Source organism: Bos taurus, chromosome 14 (assembly GCF_002263795.3).
Source record: "Bos taurus isolate L1 Dominette 01449 registration number 42190680 breed Hereford chromosome 14, ARS-UCD2.0, whole genome shotgun sequence".
Taxonomy (NCBI): Eukaryota; Metazoa; Chordata; class Mammalia; order Artiodactyla; family Bovidae; genus Bos; species Bos taurus.
The window spans coordinates 341,585-358,280 of record NC_037341.1 but is presented as its reverse complement, the minus strand read 5'-3'; the positions used below and the strand labels follow the sequence as shown (position 1 = coordinate 358,280).

Below are 16,696 nucleotides of genomic sequence, written 5' to 3'. Positions count from 1 at the left end.
TGTGTCACCACTCTGGCTTCCCTTTTGGCCCATCCTCATACTGAACTCCCGTGGACAGGACAGTGGTCTCTACTCCCTTGTCTCTAGCTCCCCTCCATCGTGTACACCTGAGAAAGCCCAGTCTGGATGAACCCCACCGTTCTCCATGACAAGTACTGCAGAAACCACATAACTAAGCTGGCTGGCTTCACTTTAAACTCAGATGGAGCACTATACCTCCTTGGCAATCCTGTGATTTTCCTACAGAGGGTAAGTCTCCCACCCTCCAAAGTGAACATAGGTTTTTCTTAGGCCTCTCTAGTAGAGCCTCCCTGCTGGCTCAGATGGTAAAGAATTCACCTGCAATGCAGGAGACTCAGGTTCCATCCCTAGGTCAGGAAAATCCCCTGAAGAAGGAAATGGCAACACACTGCAGCATTCTTGCCTGGAGAATTCCATGGATAGTGGAGCCTGGTGGGCTATGGCCCGTGTGGTCATAAAGAGCTGGATACGACTGAGGAACTAAGCACAGTTGAGCCTCCCAGATACGAAAAAACCCTTTTCTTATCACCAAACCCAAAGCCCTGCCCATATCCATCCCTGCCCTTCACCTTCCCTCCTGAAAATGGGCAGGCAGTGTTTCCCTGCTCCCAGACAAGGCAGGCCCTCCTCTGATGAACTGGAATCTACTCTCTCTTCCATTCTCAAAGATTTTATTCAGCTGTCTCCTCTCCTGCATCATCTGTTTGTCTCTCTGTGTTTTATTAATATTATTTGGATGTGTATACAAAGACACTCTGATATTTCTCATTATAAACACAGAACCCATAACTTCCCTGGTGGTCCAGTGACTAAGACTGCACTAGCAAAGCAGAGGGCCCAGGTTTGATCCCTGGTTGGGGAACTAGACCCCTCATGCTGCAACCAAGATATCCCATTCCATGAGTAAGAGGTCACAAGCTAAAAGCAAAGATTCCACATATGGCAATAAAAATAAAAGATTCTGCATGTTGCAACTAAGACCGGGCACAGCCAAATAAATAAAAATAAATATTTAAAAACAAAACACCTCTTTTGACTTCATTTCTTCCTGCCAGGTCCTCAGGTCCCCAGATGACCATTCTTCACAAAGACTTGCCTGCACCTCATCATCATATTGCGGCTTCCCTGGTGGCTCAGATGGTAAAGAATCTGCCTGCAATGTGGGAGACCCAGGTTTGATCCCTGGGTTGGGAAGATCTCTTGGCGAAGGGCATGGCAACCCGCTCCAGTATTCTTGCCTAGAATTCCATGGACAAAGGAGCCTGGTGGACTACAGTCCATGGAATTGCAAAGAGTCTGACACGACTGAGCAACTAACACTTTCACTTTCATCACCATATTATTTTGTTTTATTGAAGTATAGTTAATTTACAGTGTTGGAGAAGGAAATGGCAACCCACTCCAGTATTCTTGCCTGGAGAATCCCATAGACAGAGGAGCCTGGCAGGCTACAGTCCATGGGGTCGCAAGAGTTGGATACGACTTACTGCACTGTCTCACCCCAGAGATCCTGCCACATATACCACAAAAACCAAACATCCCCCAGTGACCTTGGCCCCACTGTTCCAATCACTCCCAGGTGGGAATTCAGGCACATGTCCACAGAGGTCACAGACAACACACATACGGTTCTGTTATGTCCCATATATTACCCTTTCATGTCCCAAGGAAGACATTTTCTCTTAGGGATTTTCATTTAGTGTATCTTTAAAAAATCTTGTGTTAAACTTGCCTCCATCTTTTTCTTGGGTAAGGACAACCCAGAAATGGCCCTTTTGTGTCTGTGATGTTGCCATTCACAGCTTTTCTTGATAGGCCTAGTACAATCTTGAGAACAGGGTTGCTGTATGCTGAATGTCAGACGGTAGCTCTTAGCTTTGCCTATCTTGGGTAGTTATGCTGTGCATTTTTTATTGGTGTACCATGTTTGATTTGTCCCTAATACCTTTGAAGTTTTTCTGAGAAATGAAATATTGCAACATGAACTTATTAAAATATATTTTAAGCCTTAAAAAAAATTACAATGTTATGTTAGTTTCAATTGTATAGCAAAATGATTCCGTTATACGAATTTTTGCAGATTTTTTTTCATTATAGGTTATTACAAGATATTGAGTATAGTTCCTTATGCTATACAGTAGGTCGTTGTTGTTTACCTATTTTATATATAATAGTTTACCTATGTTATATATAGTAGAATCGGTTAATCCCACACTATTAATTTGGGATGAATGGATAAAGAAGATGTGATATATACACACACACACACACAATATGGAATATTGGTGCTGTGCTAAGTCATGTCTGACTCTGTGTGACCCTATGGACTATAGCCCACCAGGCTCCTTGGTCCATGGGATTCTCCAGGCAAGAATACTGGAGTGGCTTGCCATTTCCTTCTCCAGGGGATCTTCCTGACCCAGGGATTGAACCCAGGTCTCCTGCATTGCAGACAGATGCTTTAACCTCTGAGCCAAAAAAAGAAAAGCTGCTAACTAATGTTGGGGGTTTGGGGGTAGGCGGGTGTGCTCAGCCAACGCAACAATAAAAGAAAAGAGCCTAAAGATTGGAAGAGAATAACCTGAAGTATCAAAAATTGAAGATAATATCAAATTCTACACAGAAAATATACAGACAACAAAGTATCAGAATCAGTAAGTTCAATAAGATCTGCTCACAAAACCCGACATGGTTCTCTACAGTTGAGAAACCACCAACTGGAAAATATGATGGAAAGTGAAATGCCCTTCACTTCACCAACAGAAGCTATAAACCATGTGGAAATTAAGCAAATTAAAAAAATATAAAAATCTTACAGATGACACTTAAATACTATATCAAAGTACCTTAAGAGAAAGCCTAAATAAATGGAGAAACATACTATGTTCATGGACCAGATGGCATAAAACTAAAGATGTCAATCCTCACTAAAGTGGTCTAAAAACACAAAATATTAAAAATCTAAATTCTAGTAAGATTTTTTTGAGTACTATGAAAAACATATTTTAAAAATACACGTGGAAGAATAAAGGTCTACAAATAGCTAGTTCAGTTTTTTAGTTTTTTAATTTATTTATTTAGTTGCAGCAGGTGGAATCTAGTTCCCTGACCAGGGATCGAACCCAGGCCCTCTGCATTGGGACCGAACAGTCTTAGCAACTGGACAACTAGGGAAGTTCCTGCTAGTTCAGCTTTGAAGGAGGACATTCAGCAGGCAGGTACTCTACCAGATGTTAGGAGCTACTCCAAAATAGTGGTACTTGATAGGGAACACAAATAGGCAGATGGGACAGAAAAAAAGAATCAGAATCTCACTAATGTATAAAAACTAATGGGGAAAGATTGATTATTTAATATATTATTTTTAAAAATATATTCTTTCTTGAGGAACTATATGAAGAAAGAGGAAGCTGGACCCACATCCAATATGTATAAAATTGGATTCCCAACAGATTATCTACATAAATATGAAAAGTAAAAGAAAGTAAAACCAAAATACTAATAGAAAAAAAATATAGAGAGGTGAATCTTTATGACCTTGGAGACGGTAAGTTCAGTTCAATTCAGTTCAGTTGCTCAGTCGTGTCCAACTCTTTGAGACCCCATGGACTGTAGCACACCAGGCCTCCCTGTCTGTCACCAACTCCCGGAGTTTACTCAAACTCATGTCCATTGAGTTGGTGATGCCATCCAACCATCTCATCCTTTGCTGTCCCCTTCTCCTCCTGCCTTCAATCTTTCTCAGCATCAGGGTATTTTCCAATGAGTCAGTTCTTCACATCAGGTGGCCAAAGTATTGGAATTTCAGCTTCAGCATCAGTCCTTCCAATGAATATTCAGGACTGATTTCCTTTACACTCGTCTGGTTGGATCTCCTTGCAGTCCAAGGGACTCTCAAGAGTCTTCTCCAACACCACAGTTCAAAAGCATCAATTCTTCGGTGCTCAGCCTTCTTTATGGTCCGATTCTCACATCAATACATGACTACTGGAAAACCATAGCTTTGACTAGACAGACCTTTGTTGGCAAAGTAATGTCTCTGCTTTTTAATATGCTGTCTAAGTTGGTCATAGATTTTTTCCCAAGGAGCAAGTGTCTCTTAATTTCAGAGCTGCAGTCACCATCTGCAGTGATTTTGGAATCCAAGAAAATAAAGTCTGTCACTATTTCCATTGTTTCCCCATCTATTTGCCATGAAGTGATGGGATCAGATGCCATAATCTTAGTTACCTGAATGTTGAGGTTTAAGCCAGTTTTTTCACTCTCCTCCTTCACCTTCATCAAGAGACTGTTTAGTTGCTCTTTGCTTTCTGCCATAAGGGTGGTGTCATCTGGGTATCTGAGGTTATCGATATTTCTCCCAGCAATCTTGATTCCAGCTTGTGATTCATCTAGCCTGGCATTTTGCATGATGTACTCTGCATATAAGCTAAATAAGCAGGGTGACAATATACAGCCTTGACGTACTCCTTTCCCAATTTTGAACCAGTCCGCTGTCCCATGTCTGGTTCTAACGGCTGCTTCTTGACCTGCATACAGATTTCTCAGGAGGCAGGTAAGGTGGTCTGGTACTCCCATCTCTTTAAGAATGTTCCACAGTTTGTTGTGATCCACACAGTCAAAGGTTTTCACATAGTCAATGAAGCAGAAGTAAATGTTTTTCTGGAATTCTCTTGTTTTTTCTATGATCCAACAGATGTTGGCAGTTTGATCTCTGCTTCCTTTCTAAATCCAGCTTGAACATCTGGAAGTTCTCGGTTCACGTACTGTTGAAGCCTCGCTTGGAGAATTTTGAGCATTACTTTGCTAGCGTGCGAGATGAATGCAATGATGCAGTAGTTTGAGCGTTCTTTGGCTTTGCCTTTCTTTGGGATTGGAATGAAAACTGATCTTTTCCAGTCCTGTGGCCACTGCTGAGTTTTCCAAATTTGCTGGCATATTTAGTGTAGTACTTTCACAGCATCATCTTTTAGGATTTAATATAGCTCAGCCAGAATTCCATCATCTCCACTAGCTTTGTTCCTACTGATGCTTCCTAAGGCACACTTGACTTCGGATGCGAGGATGTCTGGCTCTAGGTGAGTGATCACTCCATTGTGGTTATCGGTGTCATTAAAACATTTTTTGTATAGTTATTTTGTGTATTCTTGCCACCTCTTCTTAATATCTGCTTCTGTTAGGTCCATATCATTTCTGTCCTTCATTGTGCCCATCTTTGCATGAAATGTTCCCTTGGTATCTCTAATTTTCTTGAATATTGCATCACACAAAACGCTCCTCTGCATACTAGGCTTGGCTTAATTGTTCCTTTTCTGTAGGCACTGTCATCATTCTGTCTTCCAGGTGGAGACGCTGAGCACAGAATCGAGAAGCTTGGCCCAAGTCACCCTGTAGTCCTCTGACAGGGCCAGGGGCTCAGCTCCATTGGTTCTAGGAAGTTTAGAGGTGACTGGTGGCACCCACACCCACTCTTATTCCTCCCCTGCAGAAGGCTGGCTGCTGAGATGTTAAACAGCCTTCAGACATCCTTTGATTTTGTGTCTGGAAAATAAGACAGCCTGACTTAAAAAAAAAATTTTTTAACAGCATTATTGAGATACAATTTATTTATTTGTTTCTCCTGACTCCATGGAATTTATTTCATAAGTATGGGAACAGAAGCAGGTATTATGGTATTTGTATAACTATCTTCTGCAAATCCATATTTCTTGCTTTTGAATCATATAGATTTTTCTTTTTTTTTGGCTGCACTGGGTCTTCATTGCTGCACATGGGCTTTCTTTAGTTGCAATGAGTGGTAGCTTCTTGTTGCAGTGGCTTCTCTTTTTTCAGAGTGTGGGTTCCAGAGCACAGGCTCTGTAGTTGTGGTACACCGGCTTAGTTGCTCCGAGGCATGTGGCATCTTCTCTGACTAGGGATTTAACTCATGTTCCCTGCATTGACAGAGAGATTCCTTTTTATTTTGAAATAATTTAAAATTTACAGGTAAGTTGCAATAATGCAGAGAACTCCCAGATAACCTTCATTCAGGTTAATCAATTTTTAACTCTTTCCACATTTATATTTCTTGTTTTATCCTGAACCATCTGGAAGTAGGTTGGATATATGGCTTGAAAATAAGTTTTTAAAAAGTTCCCTTCCTTCATTTGATCATTCATTGCATTTCTTCCTTTTTTTTCTTTTTTTTTTGAGGGGGTGCATTTTCATTTTTAGTTCTGAAAGATATGATTTTTTTTAAGTTTTCGGTATCTCCAAATGCTTGTTTGTGAATGCTTACTTCAGTTTGCAGTATTAGTAGTTTCTTCTGCTCCCTTTGAACTCTAGTTACCTTGGCCTGCCTGCATCCCAGCTCCATCTCCTTTGTTCATGGAGATGCCCAGCATCTCTGTGCAAGGAAATGGAATGTTTTCTCATTCATCTTTACACAGAAGATAAGAGCCCTCTGGAGTTCCAGCGCTGGAGGAGACTCAGTTGCCACCACTATTCTGGAGTCACTCGGGCCTAATCTGTCGTTTCCATGTTGGCCAAGGCCCCAGAGCTGCCACAGCATCATTTCCAAGTTTGAAGCTTTGGTTTCTATTTCTCTCCTCTTTTTCAGCCCTGGGGGTGCTCCCTCTCTCCTTGGTGCTTAACTGTGAATTTTCCTACTGACATTCTTGTCCCAGTAAACCTGGCATCATTCATTTCAATTTTCAAAACTAGGACCAAAAAAAAAAAAATTAGGACCACTTGAAAGTTCCTGCCTTGCTAGCTCCTCAGGTACCCTCCTTGGCTGAACTCTATATCCCTTTGAGATAAAAAATAAATAAATAAACTTTCATTTTACAAATGCAAACACTAGGGCTCCAACCAAGACCATAACTCCCATCTGCAGACTCTACCTGTGGTTTGGTAGGGGAGGTGAGCCAGACCGTGGTGGAGAATAAGGCTTGAACATGCCCCATTCAGGACTACCCAGGTGGCGCTAGTGGTGAAGTGAAAGTGAAAGAAAGTGAAGTTGCTCAGTCGTGTCCAACTCTCTGCGACCCCATGGACTGTAGCCTACCAGGCTCCTCCGTCCATCCATGGGATTTTCCTGGCAAGAGTACTGGAGTGGGTTGCCATTTCCTTCTCCATGTGGTAAAGTACCACCTGTCAGTGCAGAAGATGCAGGAGACGCGGGTTCGATCCCTGACTCAGGAAGATCCTCTGGAAAAGGGCAGCTTTTTGGTTGTGTCCTCAGAGTTGACAGGGCTAGTCACCACTCTGTCTCTTCTTAAAGGGTTGTCAACTACAAATTGGACTTTTCATCTACCTCTTCAAGGATTAAATCATGTGCTACTGGAGCTGCTGATTTTCAACACCCTCTGAAAAGAGCTGAGAGTGAAGAGCAGAAATGACGCTCTCTGTGCTCTGGGAAAAACTGGCAGAACAAGTCTTCAAGTAGATATTTTCAGAAGATGATTTCATGAGCCCAATTCTTGTATCTCCTCATATCTAGGAAAGCACTAAAATCCTTCATGGTTCACAAGTCACTACTGCTCCTTGTGACTAGCAGAAACCTTCTGCAACAAATATGTGCTTTGTCACATATACTCCCCCTTCACCAAAATCACAAATATATTGACCTTCTCCTTTCCTCTTTGGAGCAATTTCTCAGAGCTATCTGAGATGCTCTCTCCCAGGCTGTACTCCTCATTTTGCCCCCAATAAAATTTAACTCACAACTCTCACACTGTGTAATTTTTTTTTTTTTTAAGTCTGCAGGACACTAATCCCATCCTAACCTAAATACTTCCCCAAAGGTCCAATTTCCAAATAGGGTCACACTGGGATTAGGGTTTCTACATAAGAGTTGAGGGGTGGGGCACATTCAACACGTGATTTGTCTGACTGTATCCACACTGATGGTGTGAAATGGCAACTTTGTGGCTTCCACTTGCATTTCCTTAATGGCCAGCAAAGCCCAACATCTCTTCAGGTGCTCATCAGCATTTTATATTGTTCTTCTTTGAGATAATCTATTCAACCCCCTTGCTCATTTTGTGGACTTGTCTGCCTTGTTTTTCACTGACTTTGCGGGGCGAGGGGAGCCGGGACTTGCAGAGTGTTGAACCTGAACCACGGCAGTGAAAGCGCCGAGGTCCTAACCACCTGAACGTCAAGGAACGTCCCTCATTGACTTCTAAAATATCACTCCACGGAGATAAATGCACACCCCGTCAATTTACCCATTCAAAGTGAACAACTGAGAGGCGAAACTCGCTCACATTTTTGTGCAGGCGAGCCTCGCGGCCCAGAGTCTGCACTCAGCCCCTCCAGCGCCCTCACACCCCAGAGCCGACCGCGTCTCTTCGGTCCACAGCCGCCGCGGAAACCGCAGGGCTGGCCGCGGAAACCGCAGAGCTGGCCGCGGAATCCGCAGAGGTGGCCGCGGAATCCGCAGAGGTTTCCGCGGACGCGGCGCCTGGGCCTCGCCCCTCCGACCGCGGAGCACCGAGAGCAGTCTTCCAGCAGCCCTAGAGCGGCCCGTGGAGAGGGGTAGGGCGTGGCGAGCGTCGCCTCTCAGTCGGTTCTGGGAACCAGGCCCTGCTTCCGGCTATTTGCGGTGCTGCTCCGGGCTCAGGACCAGGCGTAAGGTGCGGAGGAGGCGCGGGGAGCGGGCTGCTGGGTGGGAGAGGTCTGCCTTGCCCGCGGAACGGCGAGCGCCCGGGAGTCAGGAAGCCGATATGGCAGTTCGGGGCGGGGCCGAAGGTCGCTGACCGCTGGTGGGGCGGCGGCTCCGGCGAAGCTTGGAGGCCGCCTCGGGCGCTCCTTCCTCCGAGCCTGGAGGCAGCGCACCGGCCTCCTGGGAGCGGAGCCCGAGCGGCCGGCAGCGGGGCAGTGGACTGTTGTCCCGGCACAGGCCAGACCCTGAAGGAAAACCCGGAGTTCCGGCAGTGGCTGGTCGCTGACGACTAGCGTGAGGGGCGCTCGGCCTTCCCGGAGAGCGGGGTGCGAGGAAGACTGGAGAGCCCCCCTTTCCTCGCGGGCCGCCTTGCTGAGGACGGCTTTGCTCGGCATTCGGCGCGGCTGCGGTGCGCGGGGTGCTTCTGCAGGACCAGGGGTGGGGCGTCGTGCCGGCCTTCAGGTAACCTCTCAGCCCTTTTCTCTAGATACTGCCCCCACCTCTGCTGCCGCGTGCGCCTTAGCCCCTCCTGCCTGAGAGGCGCCATCTGGTCCCGAAAACAGCAGGGATTTCTGAGTGTACGAGCCTGGGTTCTGATCTTCGGCTTGAGTGATTGTTTGCGCCTGATTTCCGTGTTGATGGTAGAGCCGTGCGAGGCCCGGAGGCAGAGTAGATAAATGGCCTCAGAGTCTGCAGTGGCAGTGGCTGTTGTGTCCTTGTGTTCTCTGGACCTCGCTTCTCTTTCATTCTTTAACTCGATGTTTATTTGAAGAACTCATGTGTGCTCTCCTTTTCCTGGTTCTCTTCCTTTTCTCCTCCTCACCTCATCTCCATTTTCAGCTGCTTTCTGCCTCCCCTTTTGCAGGGACTAGAGAGGGCTTTCTGCCACGTGATTCCAGGGCACCTCCTGTCACACTGGCTGTCATCAGTGGTTCATACCATCAGCATCTGGGAGTGGAGACCCTGTCAGTCCTCATTCACTGGCCCAAAGGGTGTGGGGGTCACTGGGCTTCTCTCGCACCTCTTCCAGGCCGGCTGGGCTGAGACCTACTAGGCTGCCTGTCAAAGAGCAGGAAGCATCGATGTCTGCTGTGGGTCCTGCCGCTGCACACCTGCATCGCCCTGGTGACAGTCACAGTGACTGCGTGAGTTTCCTGGGGGCCCAGTTGCCCCCTGAGGTGGCAGCAATGCCCCAGCTTCTGGGGGACTTGGACAGGGCCACGTTCAGAAAATTGCTGAAGCTGGTGGTCAGCAGTCTGCAGGGAGAAGACTGCCGGGAGGCTGTGCAGCACCTCAGAGCTGGCGCCAACCTGCCTGAGGAGCAGCTGGGTGCCCTGATAGCTGGCACACACACCCTGCTCCAGCAGGCTCTCCGGCTGCCCCCGGCCAGCCTGAAGCCCGACACCTTCAAGAACCAGCTCCAGGAGCTTTGCATCCCCCAAGACCTGGTTGTGGACTTGGCCAGCGTGGTGTTTGGTAGCCAGCGGCCTCTCCTTGACTCTGTGGCCAGGCAGCAGGGGGCATGGCTGCCCCACATCGCCGACTTTCGGTGGAGGGTGGACGTGGCCATCTCCACCAGCGCCCTGGCCCGCTCCCTGCAGCCAAGCGTCCTGATGCACCTGAAGCTCTCGGATGGGTCTGCCCTCCGCTTTGAGGTTCCCACGGCCAAATTCCAGGAGCTGCGGTTTGCTGTGGCCCTGGTCCTGAAGGAGATGGCCGACCTGGAGAAGAGGTGCGAACGCAAGCTGCAGGACTGAGCCTCGCCAGTGCCTCCAGTCGCCCAGGCGGCTGTCTCAGATGGGCTCTCCGGAGCGAAGCCTGCCCTTCTGAGAAGGCACTCCAGTGAGGGAGTGTAACCATGTCCTTCTCTAAGTGAAGTAGACAGCTGTGTCTTTCCCTGTTTTTGGAAGTAAAGCAACTGTATAAAAAAATACGTCCTCCTGGGTAGGCATCAAACTGCATGCGCCCTCTCCACAGTGGTCGGTCGGTCTTGCTGCCAGGTAAGGGCACCCACTGCGCTGGTGGGCCCACGTGTAGTCTGAGGTTCAGGACAAGGCCTTTGTGAGAACACAGGCTGTTCAGCCTGTCCTGTGCAGCATCCGAGCTGTTGCTCCTTTGCTCTTGGGAACCCTGTATTTCAGGGTGCACATTTCATTCCCCATCTTAAATCCCTGACCTTAAAGTGCATTCTAGTGGAGGGGGTGTGGGGAGGAATGTGTAATAAAAACAAGCAGTGTAGCCCTGGAGAGGGTAGGTGCTGCAGGAGGTGCAGCAGCCTCCGGACATGGGAGGCAGGGCGGTGGGAGAGCTGGGCTGCACTTTAAATCAGGTCTTGGGGCGGGTCTCCTGAGGACGTGGTTCTTTAGCCAAGAGGAAGCAGGGACACTGCTCAGAGGGAAAGCCTGTGGGCGCGGGGCTGCGGCCAAGTGGGGGGAGATGAGTGGAGGCATAGGGGCAGGCCGAGGGCCTCTCTGGGAACTCGGCTCAACTCTGAGTGAAATGCGTGTGATGAGATAGTCGTGTTAGAGGATCACACCGGATACTGTGTTGACTGCAAAGGGCAGGCTGCAGGATGGGGCTGAGGAGTCTGGAGTTGGTGGTGGAGGCGGAGAGGGGAGCGGGGTGTCTTGCGGCTGGGTGGCTCAGGCAGCTCAGACCGCCATAGACTAAGTGGCTTGAACAACAGAAATGACTTGCTCGCAGTTCTGGAGGCTGGGGTCAGCGTGTCAGCATGGTCAGGTCCTGGTGAGGCCTCTCCCCCGACCTTTGGACTTCCCTCTGTGCATGTGTATGCATGTGTGTGTGAATATGTGACAGAGTGTGTGAGCGTGTGTGTGTGTGTGTGTGAGAGAGAGAGAGCACTGTCCTCCTCTTAAGAGGGCACCAGTCCTGTGGGATCAGGGCCCTGTGTTTATGACCTCATCCAACCTTAATCACCTCCCTGAAGGCCGCATTTTTAAATGCAGGCTCAGAAGGGGTTTGGGCTTCCAACAATTGAGTGGGAGAGTGGTGGGGAGGGGGGAGCAGGGGCCTCTCCTGGGTGCCTTTAGGGCAGCAGTGTGCAGAGCCCTTGACCAGCCCTGTCCCCTTCGGCATAACTGCACCCCAGGTAGGGGGCCTGGCAGTGTCCCCGCCTCTGTGGTTTGCTCTACCAGGAAACCAGGTCACAGCCTGGTAGGATTAATGGGCCCAAGCATCAGGCAGGAGCTTCCTCTGAAAAATAGTGATTGGGTTTGGGTGCCTACCTGGCATCCTGCCATGTCTGTTGGAAGCCCCTAGCCTTCCCTAGCACCCCTTTCCTGTCCCCACTCTGTGCCAGAACCCATCAAGGGCAGCAGTGTTTCCTCTGTGTTGTTTCCAGAATGCTCCCATGATCTTGATTAATTAGGCCTTTCCCTGAGCGAGGGTCCCAGCAAGTTGGGCCAAAGGGACAGAGAAGAGAAGGTGCCCTGGGGGCTGCACTCAGAGCTGGGGTTTCCTGAGCCACGCCCCATGTGGGGCTCAGTCCTGGCTCAGCCGAGGGCTTCGGACTCCCCGTGTCTACAGTATCAGCCAGCATCCTGGGCCCTTCTTCCCTGAGGACAGGAGCTGGACTGGGCCATCCTCGCTGCTGCCTAGGCCTGCCCACAAGGACCTGCACTGGAAGCTGAGCACCACGTCTGCCTCAACCAGTGATGGAGGCTCTCTTTGCTGTGACTTCTTCCTCAACCGTCAGGCATGTGTCAGGAATATGTACTTATTATGATATGTTTGGAAAATCCTAAAAAACAAACAAAACTAAAAAGAACCAGAAAGCTCCTTTGCCCATAGACAGCCGTGGAGAAACCGTCTTGACCAGATTTGAACTTATTCTCTGTGCTGTGTCTGTGTGTTAACGCAGCTCTGTTCATTTAACTCTCCCTGAACGTGATGGTCTGTCTCCCGGCTGCAGAGCATGCATCCCTTCAGTGGGCATGCTGAGTTTCTCTTGGGCTTGGCAGACAGAGCACCAGAGACTGGGCAGCTCCTAAAACAGCAGATGTTGATTTCTCACAGTGCGGAGGGCGGACGGCCGAGGTTGGGGCCGGCAGGGTCAGGGAGCCGTGGTCCTGGCTGCAGACATCGCTGTCCTCGTGTGGAGAGAGGACACATGAGGGGACTCCAAAAAAGGGGGGGGGGCCTCAACCCTCATGACCTGAGCACACCCAAAGGCCCCCCTCCTCACATTTGGCATTAGGTCATTTGACACAAACATTCAGAGCAGAGCAACTTCTGTGTTTCCTTTTTTCCCACAATTAAAAATCACAGTGATGTTATGCAACTGAAAATTATTATACTGAGTGAAGTCAGAGAAAGACATATGATATCACTTACATGTGGAATCTAAAATATCACACGAACACATCTACAAAACACAGACACAGAACACAATTGTGGATGCCAAGGGGGAGGAGGCGGAGGAGGGAAGGGTTGGGAGTCTGGGATTAGCAGATGCAAACTATTATGTACAGGATGGAAAAACAATAAGGTCCTCCTGTACAGCACAGGAAACTATATTCAATATGTGTGTGTGAGTATGTGACAGTGTGTGAGTGTGTGTGTGTGAGAGAGAGAGCGCTCTCCTCCTCTTAAGAGGGCACCAGTCCTGTGGGATCAGGGCCCTGTGTTTATGACCTCATCCAACCTTAATCACCTGCTCAGCAGGGGGTTTGGGCTTCAACAATTGAGTGGGAGAGTGGTGGGGAAGGGGGAGCACGGGCCTCTCCTGGGTGCCTTTAGGGCAGCAGTGTGCAGAGCCCTTGACCAGCCCTGACCATGATAAATCATGGAAAATGTGTATGTATAACTGAATCACTGCTGTACAGCAGAAATTAGCACAACATTGTAAATCAGCTGTATTTCAACAAAATTGTTTTAATCACTGATCAATAGTAAGTGGTAAATGGATTTTATGTATTAAGACTGTTTAGAGGTAGGAACAGAGAAGGCAGAACGTGACCAATTTCTACATTGAATCATACCTTGTGTAGCCTTTTGTGTTGGCGTTTTACTTAGCATAGTGTTGTTTAAAAAAAAAAAAAGCGACCATTTTGGTAAAGAATCCACCTGCAATGCAGAAGACAGGGGTTCCATCCCTGGGTCGGGATGGAATGGCTACCCATTCCAGTATTCTCGCCTCGAGCAATGAATGCCAAGGTAGACAGAAGAGCCTGGCGGGCTGCAATCCTGAGTCCCAAAGATTCGGACAGTACCTAACTTCCCAAAGCACGTCCTTGCGCGCCCCCTACAGGCCAGGCCCCGACGACGCAGCCGAGTGGGGAGAAGGAACAGGTGGAAGGAACCAAGTGCAGGCGCTCCACCAGGCTCATGTTAGACCGTTAACTCAAAGGCACCGACATGGTGACGAAGCGCAGAGGGTTGAGTGTTGCCCAGTGACACACAGCTGATGGGGGAACTGGTGGGCGGTTCTCTGCCAGCCTTCCCTTCCTGCCTGCACATCCGCTGGCTTCTCGGGCATGTGACCCTGGTGGCGTGAGGCGCTCCGTGCTGGCTCCCGTCCCCCGAGGCCGCTGGCCCCAGGGTGAGGACACGCGCTCAGGGCAGACGTCCACAGGCTGCGGCGTGTCTGTTTTGCAGGTTAGCATAGCAAAGTTCACTGGTGCAACCAGGAACGAGGACTGGAGTCCAAGCCCAGCCCAGGTGCCCCAGCTCTTAGCTCCGCTGCCACAGAAGGGCCCTATGGCTACGATTCTGTGATTTTAAGGCACATGCTTGGCAGGAACACACATAGCGTCCCTTCCTGAGGGACCCTGGAGGAGGACAAGAGCTCTCAACTGAAGCCCACCTCATCCTCTTGGCTGATCTAGCAGGCAGGGGTGCTTTTCTGACCGAGGCTCGGAGCTCCACGCCTCAGGACTAGGGTTTGCACACCCTTTTGCCTGCCAGGCCACAGAGGCCTTTGTTGCCGTGCTCCTGGCCGGGGTAGCCCCCTGTCTCCCAGCTAGCCACGTGAGTGTGTCCACCTTGCTCATCCCCTCCCCAGGCCCTGGAGGGTCAGCAGACTCAGTGGGTCTGGGCCCCTCTGAGGCTCCATGTCTATACGTGCTGTCATCTCCACCCTTGAGGGGTCCAGGCTGCTAACTGGGGGTGCAGAGCTCTGCTTGCTCACCTGCTTCTCTCCCTCATCCCCAGAAGGCACCATCTGTGCCTTTTAAGTCACTGGTCAGGAACGCCTGGACCAGAACATTGACCTCCATCCTCGGAAGCTGGATGCGGTGGGCCCTGACTATGTCGACCCCTGGCCTTGGCCTCCAATGAGCTCTTGACAGTTCTAATACTGCCAGCCCCAGGTTGTCCACTTGTGAGCCTTCGTGCTTGTCTCAAGGAGGCGCACACGGGCAAACAGTGACACAGGCATCACTGTACAGAGAGAGAGGTTTTCGTGAGAAGCAGACGATGGGCAGCAGGCTGTTCCTGGGATTGCTGGCTCCTGGCGCTGAACGGAGCCAGGTAATGAGGCCACCAGCCTCGAGACCATGCACAGCCTCTGGCCTTACTGTGTGTGGGGACATAGAGATGATCCAGCTGAAGAAGGTCCCTCCAGCTGTGGGGCACAGGCTTGGAGGCTAGCAGAGGTGGCCCTCCTCACCTGCATTGGGTGTGGTGACCTTTTCTCTAAACAGCTAGAGGATATTTTAGCCTTTCAGGTCATGATTCTATCAGCTCTGCCACTGTAGCTCAGAACAGCCAGAGAAAACAATGAAACCAATGTGCATGATTATATTCCAATAAAATGTCCTGTGGACACTAAATTTTAATTTCACATCACAAAATTTGTTTCAACCATTTAAAACCCATTCTTAGGACTTCCCTGGTTGTCCAGTGTCTAAGACTCCACACTCCCAATGCAGGGGCCCCAGGTTTAATCCCAGGTCGGGGATCAAATCCTGCATGCCATAACTAAAAGATCCTGTGTGCCACCACTGTGACCCAGCACAGCCAAAACCAGAAAAACCATTCTCACTTCCAGGGCCTTGCAAAACCAGGTGGGGTGAGGGTGACTTTAAATGCTGCACCTCCCTGCACGCCTGTAGGGCTCCCTCAGACTGCAGAGCTAGCCCTGCCCCCATGTCCCCAGACAAGAATAAGACCTTGCAGAGAGCAGATGTTTGACCTTAAGTAGACCTCTGTGGAAACTTGGCGCTGGAGCATTTTCTCTTATCTGTGGGCCTCTAAAGCTTCACCTCAAAGCCTGATGTACCTCAAACACAGCATTCATTCAACAAACTTCTCCTGGGCTCTGAGTGCAAGCCACATCCACAAAGGGACACACGAATGTGAAAACCCACTGGGCTCTGCACAGACACCCCAGTTTATTAGTGAAGCTTCCAGAATGCTCAAAGTATCATAAAGCTTATCTGATAATGAAGACAAATTTCAGGTCAAAATTATGAGTTTAATTTGTCTCCAAAAGAGAAAGAAATCCCAAGTATTTTAAATCTATTCTATGAGCATTCTAGAAATTCTCTTTGGCCATGCTGGGCATCTTGTGGGATCTAGGGGAAAGCTGAGTCCTGACCACTGGAGTGCCAAGAAATTCCCAGAAATTCTTAAAATGAGTTTACTGTTCCTGAAACCCCAACTGGGAAATACAGCTTGGAAGTAGGATAGAATAGTCCAGAACTCCCACACCTGGCAGGCAGCCCTCTCCTCTCCTCCCAGCGCACACAGAGAAGAAAGAAAGACACTTCTCCGTGCTCTGGGATCTGAAACCCAGGCAGCAGCAGTTTGAATGCAACGTCGTCAGGTGACACACAAATACCACAAACTTTTTTCATGTGGATGCAGCCAAGGAGACTCCTCACCCAATGCTTCTGCAGCCAGTATTCTAGGCTGGAATGTAGGGCTTAAGATTTATTTCTATTGAATTTTTGGTTATCCTGGGACATTTAAGTGAACAAAACATAAGAACAGAGGAAAAATAATACCTCAAAGGCTGGAGGCAGGACTGCCACGCGGTCAGAGGCACCCTGCAAGCAAAGGGCCAGC

General features: G+C 49.0%; 1 protein-coding gene across 4 annotated transcripts; it reads left to right on the top strand.

The window, feature by feature from the left end:
• The first annotated feature begins 8,556 nt into the window (after window positions 1-8,556).
• Window positions 8,557-10,601, top strand: COMMD5 (COMM domain containing 5). Of its 4 annotated transcripts, none has more exon segments than NM_001014850.1 (3): window positions 8,557-8,639; window positions 8,906-9,130; window positions 9,699-10,592. In NM_001014850.1, a coding segment is annotated over 1 exon segment (675 nt). In that variant the 5' UTR covers window positions 8,557-8,639; window positions 8,906-9,130; window positions 9,699-9,750; the 3' UTR covers window positions 10,426-10,592.
• The last annotated feature ends 6,095 nt before the right edge of the window (window positions 10,602-16,696 follow it).